The sequence below is a fragment of the Excalfactoria chinensis genome, chromosome 1 (assembly GCF_039878825.1).
Source record: "Excalfactoria chinensis isolate bCotChi1 chromosome 1, bCotChi1.hap2, whole genome shotgun sequence".
NCBI lineage: Eukaryota > Metazoa > Chordata > Aves > Galliformes > Phasianidae > Excalfactoria > Excalfactoria chinensis.
This window is the reverse complement of record NC_092825.1, coordinates 47,404,214-47,419,792: the sequence shown is the minus strand read 5'-3', so window position 1 is coordinate 47,419,792 and position 15,579 is coordinate 47,404,214. Positions and strand designations below refer to the sequence as shown.

Sequence of the window (15,579 nt, the reverse complement as noted above, 5' to 3'; positions counted from 1 at the left end):
CAGTAAGGGTAATGGGGAAGAGAAGGGGAAAAAAACATTATGTATGACTGTTCATCTTTTAAACCTTGTCCTGACCTGGGGTGTTATCATTTGCCACCATTACTTTCAAAAAAAAAAAGAAAAAAAAAGATACTTTGAGAGGCTTGCTAAGGGCAGAGTTCCAATTAAGTGTTATTTGTACAAGGTTGAAGCTGTATGGCATTTTGGAGAAGAATGGCATTAGAAAAGAGTTGCAATGACATCTTGTAGCTAACATGGGTTTAAGTGGAAAAATTCCTAACTTTGATTTTTCCTGTTTTTCAGTGCCCGAAGTGACGAAACCAAGTTTAAGCCAACCAGTGGCTGCCAGCCCAATTGGCAACTCTCCATCGCCACCAGTCAATGGTGGCAACAATGCCAAAAGGGTGGCAGTGCCGAACGGACAACCGCCAAGCGCCGCCCGCTACATGCCTCGGGAGGTGCCGCCGCGATTCCGTTGCCAGCAGGACCACAAAGTGTTACTGAAACGTGGGCAGCCCCCTCCACCATCCTGTATGCTCCTTGGGGGTGGAGCAGGGCCTCCTCCCCCAACAGCACCAGGAGCAAACCCAAACAACGCACAACCAGTGACAGGAGCACTGCTGCAGAGCGACAGTGGGACTGCAACAGGTGAATAATAATAGTGACATTACACAGTGGTGCATGTGCACACTCGTAAGAAAAGGGATCACTGAAGTTGTGCACAATAATTTTGGAAAGCTGACTCCTACTGTTTTAGCACGTACACTTTTATTTTCCTGTTAACGGCATTGTATGCAATTTTTACTACTGTCTAGAACCAGAAAGGTGATTTATTTTTTTAAGATATGCATGTTTTGAGTGGTTTGAATTGGGTGCTATTCAGGCTCTTTGGACCACAGCAAGGTGAATAAAACAAGGATAAATAGGTAGCATTTGATAGCTGCCACTGAGGAGTTCTTAACATTTCCTAAGGTTTATTTGATGCGTTTCCTCTGTTACCACTTAATATGACCGAGTAAAACGGGCATCAGAACTTTACAGTGAGTTCATATGGGTGCCAGGTTAGCAAATAAAAGTTATCTGACTCTTCTGGAAAAAATAGCAAGGTGGGCCCTCTGCTCCTGAGGTTTTTTCTTCTTTTATAGTAATCCTCTTGAATTAATCCTTAGATAAGCCTTTTTACAACAGTTTTCCCTAAAACACATCCTAGGTACCAAAAAAAGCAAGTATCTTGCTTTTGCTTTTCTGTTCACCTTGAGTTATGGCCAGTATGTTGATTTTAAGATTGTTTTGTGAGCACAGGAAAAATAGTGACTGCTCTTGATTATTTTAGCAACTTGAGGGATTGTAGAAACAGTAATATTTCCTTCTTAACTTATAATAATAGAAAAAGAAAAGTCCAGCTGGGACATCTGCCTTTTAAAGGAAGACTTAGTTGATTTGAGAATTCAAGGACAACTTCAGCTCTAACAATCAGGATTTAAAGGAAAAGGAAAAATGCTACGCTTATGTCTGTTTTGAAGGCCCCAACAGAGTGGGTTACTTTACCCATCATTGAAAGCATAAACTTTTTAGTTCTCTGCAGTCCATGAAAAGATGAACTCTGAGGTGACTTGGAATTCTGGAATGTAGTAAGCTAGGTGAGATGATTTCGTTTTTATTAAAAAAGGTTTCTTGGAAAATGAATAATTTAGTTTGTTTTGCTTCTTCCACACTTGAATTCCTTTGTAATGAATCACTGCTTGACAGATTTTTTTTGTCTCGTTGTGTCTGATGTTCCCTGTTTAATGGTGGGCAAGTTTTTAAGCTAAAACAGAACAATGTTAGCTAATTGGTTTAAAAATGTATCAGTTAGAGATGGCTGTTTTTGAAGGGGAAGAGGAATGGTGGGAAAAGAAAAAGAACACCCCAGAGTTTTCGCACTTCAAGTATAAAATCCTAGCATTATGTCAGCATTAGCATACCCTCACAGTGATAGACTGACAAAGGAGACATTATAGTAGTGAAACTTTCTGAAAATACTCAGAATGTCTCATTTCTTCCAAAAGCCATTTTGTTTTTAATTTTGAATGAACTGCATTAAGGCCAATCTGAAGTATTTCAGACACTTCTTAAGTTGTGTAATTATTGTGTGTTGAACAGCTGTTAATTGTTTTTGAGACTGACCTCAAGTTTTACAAGTTCTCATATTTCAGCATTAAGTGAATTACTGAGATTATGTTATATGGTTGTATTCTATTGATTGTGGCAACGTTTATGCCTATGGTTATTTCCTTTAATCTGATGCAAGTCTGGAGTGTTGCCAAGAAAGTCTGTGCCCTTCAGACTTGCCTCACCCCATCCGAACACACTTCTGCACCGTAACACAGTATCTGGGCTGAGGAGCTGACTTGGATTAAAATTAACCTAGGTTGTTGTTTAACACTCCTTTCAGTCTGGATAATTTCCCAGTTGAGCTCACTGACTGTCAGTAGCAACACATGATGATAGCACATGGGAGTAGGTGTGGCACAGGACTGGAAATGAGCAGCTGTCTAAGAGGAAGGTTAGTGCTGCTACACTTAAAAGGCTTCAGGAAATTGCTTATGCAGGTATGGTGTTGCTGTGCCTCTCCTGTCACTAATTCCTTCTGAGATCCTCGCTGTTTTCAAATTGGTTGTCAGATTTGGACCTAGATTTGTCAAGCAGACATGTATTATGATGAACTCATCACACACACACACACACACACACACACACAAAAAACAACACAAAAAAACCCAGGGCATATTCCCCAAGGGGAAAATAGTTTAGCTAATCCTTCTCATTGTTAAATTCACCAAGAATCTATAGGCTGTGTTGGTGAAGCCTTCAATTGCCAGTAACTGATCCATTTTTAAAAAGAAATTATTACTTTGCTGTCCTGTAGTAGTGCAGCTTCTGTACAAAACGAAGGAAAACACAAGAGCAATTATTAATACAGAAGGTCAAGACCTAATCCTTCTTCACATATATGTTTTCCTACCAGAACTGGAATGCAGTGTAAGATGGCAACACTTTAATCCCATGTAAGATGACTTCTGTTTGCCAAGTGTACTACTGTCTTGTAGCAGTGCTGTGAGGTAGAGGGTTGTTTATCATTTTTCTACTACAAGTCCTGTTCAGAATGTGCAAGACATTTTTTGGAAACAAAGCTTAAATTCTATTAGCAAACATCTTTCAGTCATCAAAATATCCTCCAGGAATCACCAGGTGATCTCTCACAGCAAAACCGAATCTTTGTTTCAGGACTCCATTTCAGTACTTCCACTTATTTCAGTTCCACGTTTTCACCCTTAAAAGTGAACATTAGCTAGTAACTTTATTCATTGTAGTCAGATCAGAAACTTGTTAATCTTCAGCACGTTTGTTATTAAGGACAAGTCTGCTTAAGAACCAAGAACCCCTACCCAGACTTATGAGGACAAAACTGTAGATTGATAATTTGTTGCCACTGTCCAATTAGCAGGAGGAGGCTGTTTAATTAAAATAGTCCATTAAATTGTGTTCTAGTACACTGTGTTAGGAAACATCCCTATCTTAACACTATTAGGATATCTTTGCAGAAATGAAATGTGAAGTACTTGTGGACCTACATAAAGATCTTGGCGTGGGCAGCTCTGCGTTTATATTTGTTTGCTGAGTCTTTGCTGCATTCAGAAAACCTTGCTGTTTCTTGAACTTGTCTTTCGCTGTTCATCAGTCTAATCAGAAATTTTTTTAATTGAAAAAAAAAGAGTGAGGAGGGAAGGATGAGGTTACTCATTGTCCTATAAGGATAGCCAGAAATAAATACAATCGCACTTCCTTGCTCTTCTGAAGTTTGCAATTGACATTGAAATAACAGGAGGAGCAGAATGTGCATGGGAACTGCATGATTTTTTTGGATTTTGGTGGCCCAGCATTAACGGATGAAGGCAGACTTCAGTTCATCACGTTTGAAAGCTTCCATTATAGCTAATAGTAATCAGAAATGTTGGTCTTTACTCTTGAATACGTAACACGTGTACTTTAAAAAATCACCTTTTTTTATAAGTCGTTATAACTTTATTAGTGTTCAGCGTGAGTTTGTAGAAGGGAGAGTGTTCAGTCTTTGTTACAAAGAATTTGTGGGTAGTTTTGAGTTCTTTTGTAATACAAATGTGTAGAAAGGTAAACAGCACTATATAGAGAGAACAACATAGAAGTGGAATTGAAATGATGTTATTTAGATGAGCAAAGGCAACTTTGGGTGGAAGAGGGAAGTCTTGACTTAAATTGATAATGAGAACTATCTGTACATGCTGTTAGCACTGACATAGACTTCATTGTGGCACTGTCAATCTGTGTGCTTTAAAACTGTATACAAATACCTTGACATTGTAGTCCTATTCCTTAGTCATTTCTTCTGTCATTTTCTTTCACTGACCGTAAGAGCTATTGGACTTGGAGGTCACCCTGTACAATGCAGTGTTAGCAAAAACTTAACTGTTTTCTGTTGAGTTTGTGAATACAGTTGACTTAGTTAAAGGGCTGTTGGAACTTGGCAAATTTGGAGTAGATCAGGTAAGACAGAGGAGGAAATGTTTGATATCTTGTTAGCTTTTCTCTAGCGGTGGAAAGATTGATTCGGTTTCTCACAAAACCACAAACTGATTTACATTGTAAAGAAGTAGTAGAAACGTGGGATAATTACATGCTGAATACAACTCGCATGCTACTACATAGAAATTGTAATTTTTGTAGCTTTGACTCTTTTGGTTTAATCTCATCAGCATGGCTTTGGGAAAGAAAACTGTTTTGTAAGAGTGTAAAGAAATTTCTACTAGCAAAATCGACTTTAAGAAAGATGTATCTGAAGCTAAAGGATACACTTCTTCAGCTTTGTATTCCTTCTCTGTTTTTCATTTTTTACCTTTCCATCTGTCAGAAATCCTGGTCTCTTTGTTGAATCAGTCATAGAATCATAGAGTATCCCGAGTTGGAAGTGACCCATAAGGATCACTGAGTCCAACTCCTGGCTCCACACAGGATCACCCAAAAATCAGACCATATATCTGAGAGCATTGTCCAGATGCTTCTTAAACTCTGTCATATAGCTGTCAGTCTCCTACTCGACTATGCAAACATGCATGCATAAAAGTGTGCACATACATATTCTTGCTCTGTGCATTGTATAATTGTACCTGTTTTTGAAAAGGCCACCACCAGTGCCAGTAGTGACCAAGCAGGTTCATTTAGTGAGTTATAATCACTGTTGAACTTGAATCAGCTGGACTGTAGGCCAGAGAGACTGAACCATGGTTTCAGATGCCCACAAACTGCTTCTGAGGAATTTCTTGAAACACGTTTTTAATCTGTATATTTAATGTTGTTTTCCAGCCTCTTGTTTTTCCTAAGCAATTTCATTTCACGTATATGAGAGAAGGATTAATGTATTAATGAAATCAATAGTCAGTGGTATAAAAAAATGTGATGTTCATTGTTTGTAGACAGTACTGAGTATTAATGGCCTTTTGGGGTCTTTTTTGTGCTTTTTTTTTTCTTTTTAGATTCAACAATTGGAGGTGCTGCTGCTTCAAATTATGCAAATTCCACTTGGGGTCCTGGAGCCTCCTCCAACAGCGGCACCAACGCCAACCCAACTCACATCTGGGACAAGGTGATTGTAGACGGGTCTGACATGGAAGAGTGGCCTTGTATTGCCAGCAAAGATGCTGAGTCTTCTTCCGAAAACACCACCGATAACAACAGTGCCTCGAACCCTGGCTTGGAGAAGAACACTCTGCCAGGAAGCACCACTAGTAACAAAGGAAAAGGAAGCCAGTGCCAGTCTGGAAGCGCTGGAAATGAATGTAATCTTGGGGCCTGGAAATCTGATCCCAAGGCTAAATCTGTTCAATCTTCCAACCCTGCTGCCGAGAGTAACAATGGACTAAGTAATTGGAGGAACTTGACTGGACAAGATAGAATTGGTTCTGGTTCTGGCTTCAGCAACTTTAACCCAAATAGCAACCCGTCTGCTTGGCCAGCTCTGGTCCAAGAGGGCAATTCTAGGAAAGGGACTTCGGAATCTGATAGTGGTAGCTCCAATGCACAGATTAGCACAGTAGGTCAGACCTCTAGGGAACAGCAGTCAAAGATGGAAAATGCGGGTGTTAACTTTGTCTCTGGCAGAGAACAGGCTCAAATTCATAACACTGATGGACCAAAAAATGGAAACACTAACTCCTTGAACTTAAGTTCACCAAACCCTATGGAGAATAAGGGAATGCCCTTTGAAATGGGCTTGGGGAACCCTTCCAGGAGCACTGACACCCCTTCACAAAGCACTGGAGAAAGAAAGACTGGGAGTGTTGGATCTTGGGGTACAGCTAGGGGGTCTTCTGGAACTGACACAGTCTCTGGACAGAGCAATTCTGGAAACCATGGGAACAATGGAAAGGATAGGGAGGACTCCTGGAAAGGAGCTTCTGGTCAAAAACCTAATGGGTCAAGAAGCGATTCTTGGGATAACAATAACCGGTCTACGGGTGGTGGGTCTTGGAACTTTGGCCCTCAGCATGCAAATGAAAGCAAATGGGGTGAAGGGAACAAATTAACATCTGGGGTCTCTCAGGGAGAATGGAAACAGCTGTCTGGGTCTGATGAACTGAAGATTGGAGAATGGAGTGGTCCAAACCAACCAAATTCTAGCACTGGAGCATGGGACAATCAAAAAGGCCACCCTCTTCCTGAAAACCAAGGCAATTCCCAGGCTCCCTGTTGGGGAAGATCTTCCAGCTCTGCAGGAAGTGAGGTTGGAGGTCAAAGCACTGGAAGCAACCACAAAGCAGGAAGTAGTGACAGTCACAATTCTGGACGCCGATCATACAGGCCTACACATCCTGATTGCCAGGCAGTCTTGCAGACTTTGCTGAGCAGGACTGATTTGGACCCCCGAGTGCTTTCAAACACTGGCTGGGGCCAAACTCAAATTAAGCAAGATACCGTATGGGATATTGAAGAGATGCCACGGCCCGAGGGGAAGTCTGATAAAGGAACTGAGGGGTGGGAGAGCTCTGCCACACAGACAAAGAACTCAGGGGGCTGGGGCGATGTACCCAGCCAAAGCAATCAAATCAAGTCTGGATGGGGTGAGCTCTCAACCCCAACAGAGTGGAAGGACCCCAAAAATACTGGAGGATGGAATGACTATAAGAACCCCAATTCATCTAATTGGGGAGGGGGAAGACAAGAAGAGAAATCATCATCATCTTGGAATGACAGCTCTAGTAAGGATCAGGGGTGGGGTGGACGGCAGCCTAATCAAGGATGGTCTTCTGGAAAGAACGGTTGGGGAGAGGAAGTTGACCAAGCAAAAAACAGCAACTGGGAAAGTGCGGGAAATAAGCCAGCATCTGGTTGGGGTGAAGGTGGGCAAAATGAGATTGGAACTTGGGGTAACGGTGCAAATACAGGCTCTGCTTCAAAGGGTGGTTGGGATGATTGTAAAAGAAATTCAACATGGAACGAGACGGGTCGACAGCCCAACTCCTGGAACAAGCAGCAGCAGCAGCAGCAACAGCAGCAACAGCAGGAGACTTCTGGTTCCTGGGGTCCACCGCCACAAACTCCAAGTAATGGGCGACCTCCAAACCCAAACTGGAACAGCGGACCACAACCAGCTGCCCCCAAAGACGAGGAGCCTAGTGGCTGGGAAGAACCTTCTCCACAGTCAATCAGTCGGAAAATGGATATTGATGATGGCACTTCAGCGTGGGGAGATCCTAGCAGTTATAACTACAAGAATGTGAACCTGTGGGACAAGAACTCACAAGGAGGACAGGCCCCACGGGAACAGAGCCTGCCTACTCCAATGACTAGCAAATCACAAGCATCAGGTACTCGTTCCTTTCTTCAGCAAATTTCTTTTTATGATCGTAACCCTTACGCATAAGAGACACACTTGTAGCCTACAACTGATAGCATTATTTCATAATGAAAACCCATTTCTTGAATGTTTGGTCCTGAATTTAAGTGTCGTTAATTTGAATCAAACAGTCCTCTGCTTATTGTGTCTTAGTAACTTTGATCTGAACATTGGTCAGCTTGCCAGTTAAAAAAAGAAAAAAGAAAAAGAAAAAAAAAAAGCTTATCTGAGAAGGGTTAAATTCATACAGAATTTGTGTTTAATTATGAAAGAAACAGGGAAAAAATCTCTATTTGAGTAAAAAACTGTTTGCTTTGAATCACAGTTAATAGCAGCTGACATTGAATAAGCACGTGCTTTAGTTTCTTAGCTCAATTTGGTTCTCCTGTGTGGTAAAGAATATTTAGCAAGGTATTTTCTTCTTTGAAATAATAATTTAAAAAAAAATCAAGAAATCAACCCCGCATAGCCTGGAAATAAATAAGGTGTACTGTTATGTTCTTAGTTGTTCTTCAGTATATGAAAACCCCAAATGGTCTGGTGCTTTTAGTTAAAGTAAGTTCACCAGAAGATAAAATAGGGTTAGGTTCATATTTAACCTGAGGGAAGAATATAATTCATCACTGTGTTCTTTCTTTTCATACCTGAAGGTCAGAGCCCACCGTGAACTGTTGATGTGAACAATTTTTTATTCTGTTTCACCCACAGTATTGAGACCTCAGAGTCTTCATCAGACATAATGCAGTAGATAAATGACATGGTGCTGCACTGCAGTAAATAGTTCGTTGTCTAAATGGTCTGTAATGAAAACTCTTTCTCCTTTGTGCAGTCTGGAGCAAAAGCACTCCACCTGCTCCAGATAATGGTACGTCCGCCTGGGGTGAGCCAAATGAAACCAGTCCCGGGTGGGGTGAAGTAGATGATACAGGAGCATCGACAACAGGCTGGGGGAATGCACCTTCCAACGCCCCGAATGCCATGAAATCTAGTGAGTATAGGACAGATACTAGTTTATTTGCAGTGGTCCTGGAGACTTCCTAGTGTTTGGCTTTTTGATATAGGTCACCCATGGAGGATTTGTTATCTGAGGCCTAGAGGCAATGCTGAATGTAATGTAAGATTTTGGTGGGTGAGTGATTAAGTGCTTACCAATGACTGGATACTTACCTTTAAGGTAATGGAGACGTTCTTTACCTAACTGCTTGAACAGACAGCTTCAATTTGTGCAAGCGTTGAAGCAATAGAGCATCTGAGCAAGGAAATAATTCTTTTTCTCACATCATCTTCTCTCTGCACACCCATTACTTAAGGTACAAGCTCATTACATGGTAAATCACCTTTTCTGATCACATCAGGAGAAGGAATTCAGAGTTTATAGGAACATTTCACAGTAGAGGTGTATGAAGTGCCTTTGAATGGACTTTTTTGCTGCATGAATGTGAAAACTCATAAATTGACCTTCCCCTTGTGGCCTAACCTAAATGGTTGAATACTTTCTAGTTATTGCCTGCATACAGCTACTCTTCTCCATGAATGAGATCCTGTTGAACCTTTTAAAAAAAAAAAAAAAAAAGAATCACTTTAAGTTAGAATCCTACTGTATCGAGTTTGCTTTGTGTGGAAGTTATTCCTGATAGAAGTTGGTAGAACTTTTATTTCACTGTTCTTAAGGAAAGTGGAACAAACAAAGCAATCTCCTGCTGTTACAGCATAGCAGTATTGCAGCCGATGACAGTGACTTTCGGTTATTAAGTTTCCATTCGGAAATATTGAAAATACTCAATGTTTCTGAACTTTGGTGGTTATACCAGTGGTAAGACTTTCCAGTTACAAGTTACTCTTACAGCATCTGATTGTCTGGGATGAAATGCTCTGTGGGGATTGTTTGCTGTTCTGCCATTTTCTCTTTCCCACACTTGAATTAAACAATTAGGCCATTCACGAAACAAAGCTGGAAAATTCCAGTAACATATATTGAAACCTTTATTGAGTGGCTGTGGTGCTTCTTTACCTGACAGACAAACTTGGCACTTTTCAGGATGCTGGACTGTTTTCTAGATGGCTCATCTTCCTTCCTTTGTAAAAAGCCACTTAAATGTGGCCAAAATAAGAGACTCTGAGATGCTAATAATCCAGTTAAAAAATTTGTGGACTTTTAAATATTTAAGATAGTCTTTAAAGACCACAAATAATCACTTGCTTGTCCTAGCTGGTCTGCACATGGTGACATAACCAAAGAGCTAAAGCATGTGTGTTGTGCTTTGTGTTTAAACTATTTCCAGCTCAGCAAGAGTAAAATACAGGGAGTTTTCCCTGTGCTGGCTGTTAAAAGTATGTCACCAGAGGTAAGAACCGGGACCTTCATTCTCCTGTGTACTGTGAATGTTATGTCAAGTCCTTTCTAATTGGCACCCAGACAGAGCAAAGGAGAAAACTACATTATTCAGTGGACTAAGGGGAGATATTTCATATCATGGGTAAGCTAGAAGAGGAAATTGGGGCAAAGCGCCTGCTAAGGTGTAATTTATGGTTGAAAGTAAAGAGAGGAAATAAAGACTAGCACCAGCTGGACGAGAAAATTACAGTTCAGAGCCAAAGAAGGAAGTGGGAGATGAGGTGTGACTAAAAAAAACCAACCAACCCCAAGAGAACTGAATGAGCAGAAAAGGTTGTGAAAGTAGATTTCCTGTATGTATTATGAGGAAGAGGTAGGACAGGGGAGAATCATGCAACCAAACAAAGTGTGTAGAGCTTAGCCAAGGAAAGCTGCTTGGAGTACTGAAATGTGAGGCAGAGTAAAAGTTAGCACTTGGGAGAGCGCTCAGTTGTGCTTCTTAGAGAATATTCTGTTAGCTTTGGATAGGTAAGGTCAAGACAGAAACTGTGCCATTACTGCTGGTGGCAGCCATTGGCATCACATCCCATTCATCTACAATGCTGGCAAATAGCAGTCCTTATTCACAGCACTGTTAACTCCTGTGGTAGGAGTTTGTGCAGTCGGTGTGAAGGTTTCAGCTTAACAGTGAAGTCATGTGAATGTCTGTATGATGCTGTTTTATGGAACGTGTTTTTGTTTGGTGTGTTTTTTCAATTATGATAGATTTATATAAAAACTAAATTATGACGAGAAGTCAAGTGGTGTAAAGTCTCTGCAGTGTTGATTTGCTCCATTATATCACATATTCGGTGATGGCATTGCATGGAAAGAAGGGTTTTGTGTAAGACCTGAAATATTCTGAGTATAAAATGGGATCAATGCATTTTTTCTGCAGAGGCGTCTTTATATCCAGTTGTCCAGCAGACAAGTACTTGTGGTTATTTGTGTGAGCGTGATTGGTGCGACCTCCCTTTTGCATCTGATGAATAGAGGAGTGCAGATTTTGAGAAAACTTATTTTGATTTTGAATTCTTTATCTGGACAAGGGCTGGAGGTTTGCATTTACCTACCTTTGTGTAACTACGCGTAGCATTTCACTTGGGCTGTGGTATGGCTCCATCTGACCATAGGTTGCACATCCAGAAACTTAAGTGTAGGTCATTGCCCGCTTGTTAAAAAAAAATAATCAGCATTGCAAAGCAGTTCTTTGACAGGAGGTATTTGGGTTTTTTGTAGCAACATAATTTTAGTTGTACCTCAACATCTTCTATTTGTTACTGTAGCTGTTTGTGTCTTCTCACTCAACATATGAGGAAAATAAAGCAGGAGTTCTGCTGACAAGGCTCCTTTATACCTCTGCTCTGATTCATGTTCTAGTGTCTCAGACCTGAGAGCTGTCAATGCAGAAAATTCTCCCTGGTCATGTAGTTAAAACCAGGATCACAGTACTATATTTAAACACTGTGTCTGGAAATAAGTAAGTTAAAGCCTGTAGCCTTTTTTGTGTAAGTAGCATGATTAAAGGATCAAGAGGCAGATTTTTATGTTTGGACCAGTATGGTGCTTAAGCAGGTCTGAGTTTTGGTACACAAATGTGTGTTGAAAGGTTAAGTTTCCTGTGAAGTAGTTCAGTTGTTATTTATGGTGTAGTTTAAGGTAGCTCTTAAATTGCCATGAAAAGCTGCTGTTCTTATCTTCTGCCTGATACAGGCAGAGTTCCCCTTGACAGATTAATTACATTTCCTGACTGCTATTTATATTGAGATTTCCTGCTACATTCTTATTCCTCATTTCCACTCTCAAACCCCAAACAATTGAAGGATTAGTGAAGAGAAAGGTGGTGATGGTGGAGTTCCTTTCTAAAGGAGATGAGTGCTTGGGGAAGAAATGCACAGATTGAGGAGTTTTAGTAGGAGGGAGAATGGCTGGACCCTGGGCAAAATAAAGATTTGAGCTCTTATTGGCTTGTTAGTAGACTTAAAATTCTAAGTTTCATGACAGCTGTTATTAGAGAGTAACAACAAAAGAAGGCGGCAACAGGGGCAAGAAGACCTTAGCATGAGTTTGTATGACGAAATCGTAACTTTCTGGCAATTATATCTCTGTTTAAACAGTACTGCTAATGAGTACTTCTAGTGCTACTGCTAAGGCCAGAAATCAAAGAGATTTTTGAGGGATTAAACTTGTTTTGGTGTTGCTTATGTCAGAGCACAATGTCAGGTCCTTTCCTTCAGATTCTGCTTAGTTGTTGCTCTTTTAAGTTCTTCATTTCTGTGTTCTGTGAGAGGGTTTGGCGTTGTGGAAATGTGGTACAGTATTGAAGGAAGACAGGAAATTATTCACAAATCACCTGAGCCAGAGGCCTCGGCCCCCTTTGGATTTTCTTCTTAAGTGTCCTTGAAGTCTTCCATTGACACAAGAAAGTAATAGGTTGCCTTTTAAAGTGTCCAAATACAGCTGTAGTTGCAAGAGAGAAGTCTGCGTTGATCGCTATTTCTTTTAAAGATTTAATATCGCTTGAAAATTCTTGCAAAACATGACGTACTAACATGCCACCAGATCTCTTGGGTTATGGGGCTCATAAACAAGTTTTTACTGCTGTTGGAGTGAATACACTTCTGTTTTTGACTTCTTGTGGCTCTGACAATTTCAGCTAATGCTGCAGCATCTAGTCACCTGCTGCATGGTACTGGGGCTTGTATTTAAGCTTTTCTTTCTTCTTCTCAAGGTTCTAAATCTATGCAAGATGGCTGGGGAGAGAGTGATGGGCCAGTGACAGGCACGCGTCATTCCAGCTGGGAAGAGGAGGAGGAGGGAGGAGTCTGGAACACAGCAGGCTCTCAGGGAAGCAGTTCCTCCCACAACTCAACAAGCTGGGGGCAAGGGGGAAAGAAAACACAGATGAAGGTAAAACACTCAAATGATTCATAACTACAGTGTCGTCTGAAAGCAGTATGACTGATGTGTTGGAGCATTTCTAATAGTTAATTCTTCTAAGAAATCTTGTATGGAATTCAGCTAGGAAGGTGCCTGATAGAGCAGCATAAAAATGTGAGGTTTTTGGATTTGTTTAAATGTGTTACATCTGTTGTGACTAACATCTGCCCAAAAGTGTCATATTCTCTTGGTATGAAGGCTGCAGAGCCATTACTAAATGAAACTGAGCAGTAGGTATCTCAGGACTATTGCTTTTCTGTTCTTGTCACGTCTGTTAAGCTGCTACTCTTCTGCTTGCATAGCCTGTTGGAGTTCAGAACCCACGGTCCCTTTGACACATGCCCTCTGGTTTCTATTGACTGTTGGATTTGGGTCTGACTTGTGTTTGTTATGGTTAAATTTCGGCCTTGAGCAGGATCTGGGCTGCAGTCCCAAATGAATTGCTTTCTAAGATTTGTATGCATGTTAAAGTTCTCTATAACAGTAACATTTGATGTCCTATTAATGTTAAAAAGACTGAGCTTTGTCTACTGCTAATCATATATTCAGGGCAGACTTAAAAGGTGAGAGCAGAGCTATTTCCAAGGGCAAGGAAATACTCGTGTGGTGTGGTTTGGAGTTCTACAATTCCTATTTTGCAATGACTATTCTCAGGATTTTTTTCTTACTTACAGATTTTCTTTCAGCCACCAAAGGAACTGTGCAGTTTTATTTGTTCTTTGTTATTTTTCCTTTTTTAAATCAATATCATTTCTGTCTAAATGTTTTCAGTTTTGACTTTGATTATCTGCATGTTGCAGTAAGGCCAGATAGAGAGCCAGGTCTGCACAGTGCCCCTGAAAGAGAGCCCATGCTGATGGGAAGAAAGCCAAGGAACTGTGATGGATTAAAGAGTGTATTAAACATATTGCATATTTGTCTGCTTCAGTATACCTAGGAATGTGCGGTTCTATGAAGAAAAAAAAAGTATTTCATAAACATTTCCAACTGTGCAAAAATGTAAAGCAGTTTGTTACAGAGATAAATTTCTCAGATATTAGGATTTTCTTTCAACGCTTCACATCCCAAGGATAAAACAGAATTTAGGAAGTGGAAAAGATGTTTAAAAATGTCTGTTTTTTTTTTTTCTTTTTTTAGTGCTCATTAAAAGGAGGAAATAGTGATTCATGGATGAACCCTATATCCAAACAGTTTTCAAATATGGGTTTGCTTGTAAGTAAATTTTGATTAATATAACGTACAACTTCATAATAAAGCTGTAAGTTTTAGAGTGGTGAGATGATGGTTCACTTTCAAGTGTGTTACTTCTTACCCTGCATTTGCTTCATAGGCATGTTGCTCTAATATCAGTAGTAGCTGGGTATTCAGAACTTCTTGCTAGTAAGAATGGTTCCTCAAAAAATACAAACCAAAAATAAAACCACCCACAAAAACTTACGCACTTTAAAGCTACTTTATGGCAGCTGTAATTGGTGGGCTCATTCATAACGTGCTGTTTAGAGCACTCAAGATAGAAGCCTCAGCTCATGGATGTATCATCAGACATCTATGATTTTCCAGGACTCTTCAGGTTTCTGAAGCTCAGTCATCTGCCAGAGAAGTTACAACCCTGTGTCTTAATTAGCTTTACTAAAGAATGTGCAACAGGGTCTTTTTTGGGGACAAAAAGAGCTCAACATTAAATGATACTTAGGGATGGATTAGAATGGTGAATAAATAAAGGGCACATCGTGGAGAGCAAAGACCAGTCTGCAAGATAGTACTGTAAAAATACCAACACACAAAAATGCTTGGAAACTTCTGATCTGGTCCATGTGTCAAATGTTTTACTGAATATTGCATCAACTGTAATGCTCTGATGCAGGAGTAATAATACTTGTTAGCAAAAGATCATCATGTAGAGATTGTGTGAGAAGTCATGGCTGCACAAACTGTCACTAACCGGGCTAGGATTAGTTTGTAAAGACTTTTGGCTCTGAGGCTCAAACTGTGTCTGCTAGACTGTAGATGCTTCTGAAAGCTGTGGGAACACACTGTCCCAGACTGCCAACTAAAGAGTAACTTGGCAGCGCGTTTCAAGATTTGATGACTTGACGGGTCATGAGGATGAGCTATCATTTTGGCCGCTATTTTCAGTGTTTCTTCCCTTGACCACTGGAACATGAGGACAGAGGTTCATTTCACAGAGCAGCTGTCTATCCATCTTTCTCTGTCTGTTGCATGTGTTGTGTGTCTGGTTTCATTTCTGTAAACTCACCACGTACAGAGTTGAGGGGTTGGGATGAGATGTGCCCAGACTGAAATCAGGAGTTTTTGTGTTAAATTTTAATTTAGAATGAAACTTCGGTTGGCACAA

At 40.5% G+C, this 15,579-nt stretch overlaps 1 protein-coding gene across 12 annotated transcripts in view; it reads left to right on the top strand.

Annotated features, from left to right (window-relative positions):
* Window positions 1-15,579, top strand: part of TNRC6B (trinucleotide repeat containing adaptor 6B) — a 125,290-nt gene that overhangs the window by 85,979 nt on the left and 23,732 nt on the right. For 10 of the 12 annotated variants that reach the window (XM_072342536.1, XM_072342528.1, XM_072342515.1 and 7 more), the window contains 5 exons: window positions 304-648; window positions 5,550-7,880; window positions 8,739-8,897; window positions 13,015-13,193; window positions 14,361-14,435. In XM_072342536.1, coding sequence (XP_072198637.1) covers window positions 304-648; window positions 5,550-7,880; window positions 8,739-8,897; window positions 13,015-13,193; window positions 14,361-14,435 — 3,089 coding nt within the window. The remainder of the gene's footprint in view (window positions 1-303; window positions 649-5,549; window positions 7,881-8,738; window positions 8,898-13,014; window positions 13,194-14,360; window positions 14,436-15,579) is intronic. The other 2 variants (XM_072342552.1, XM_072342506.1) reach the window with 1 other exon arrangement.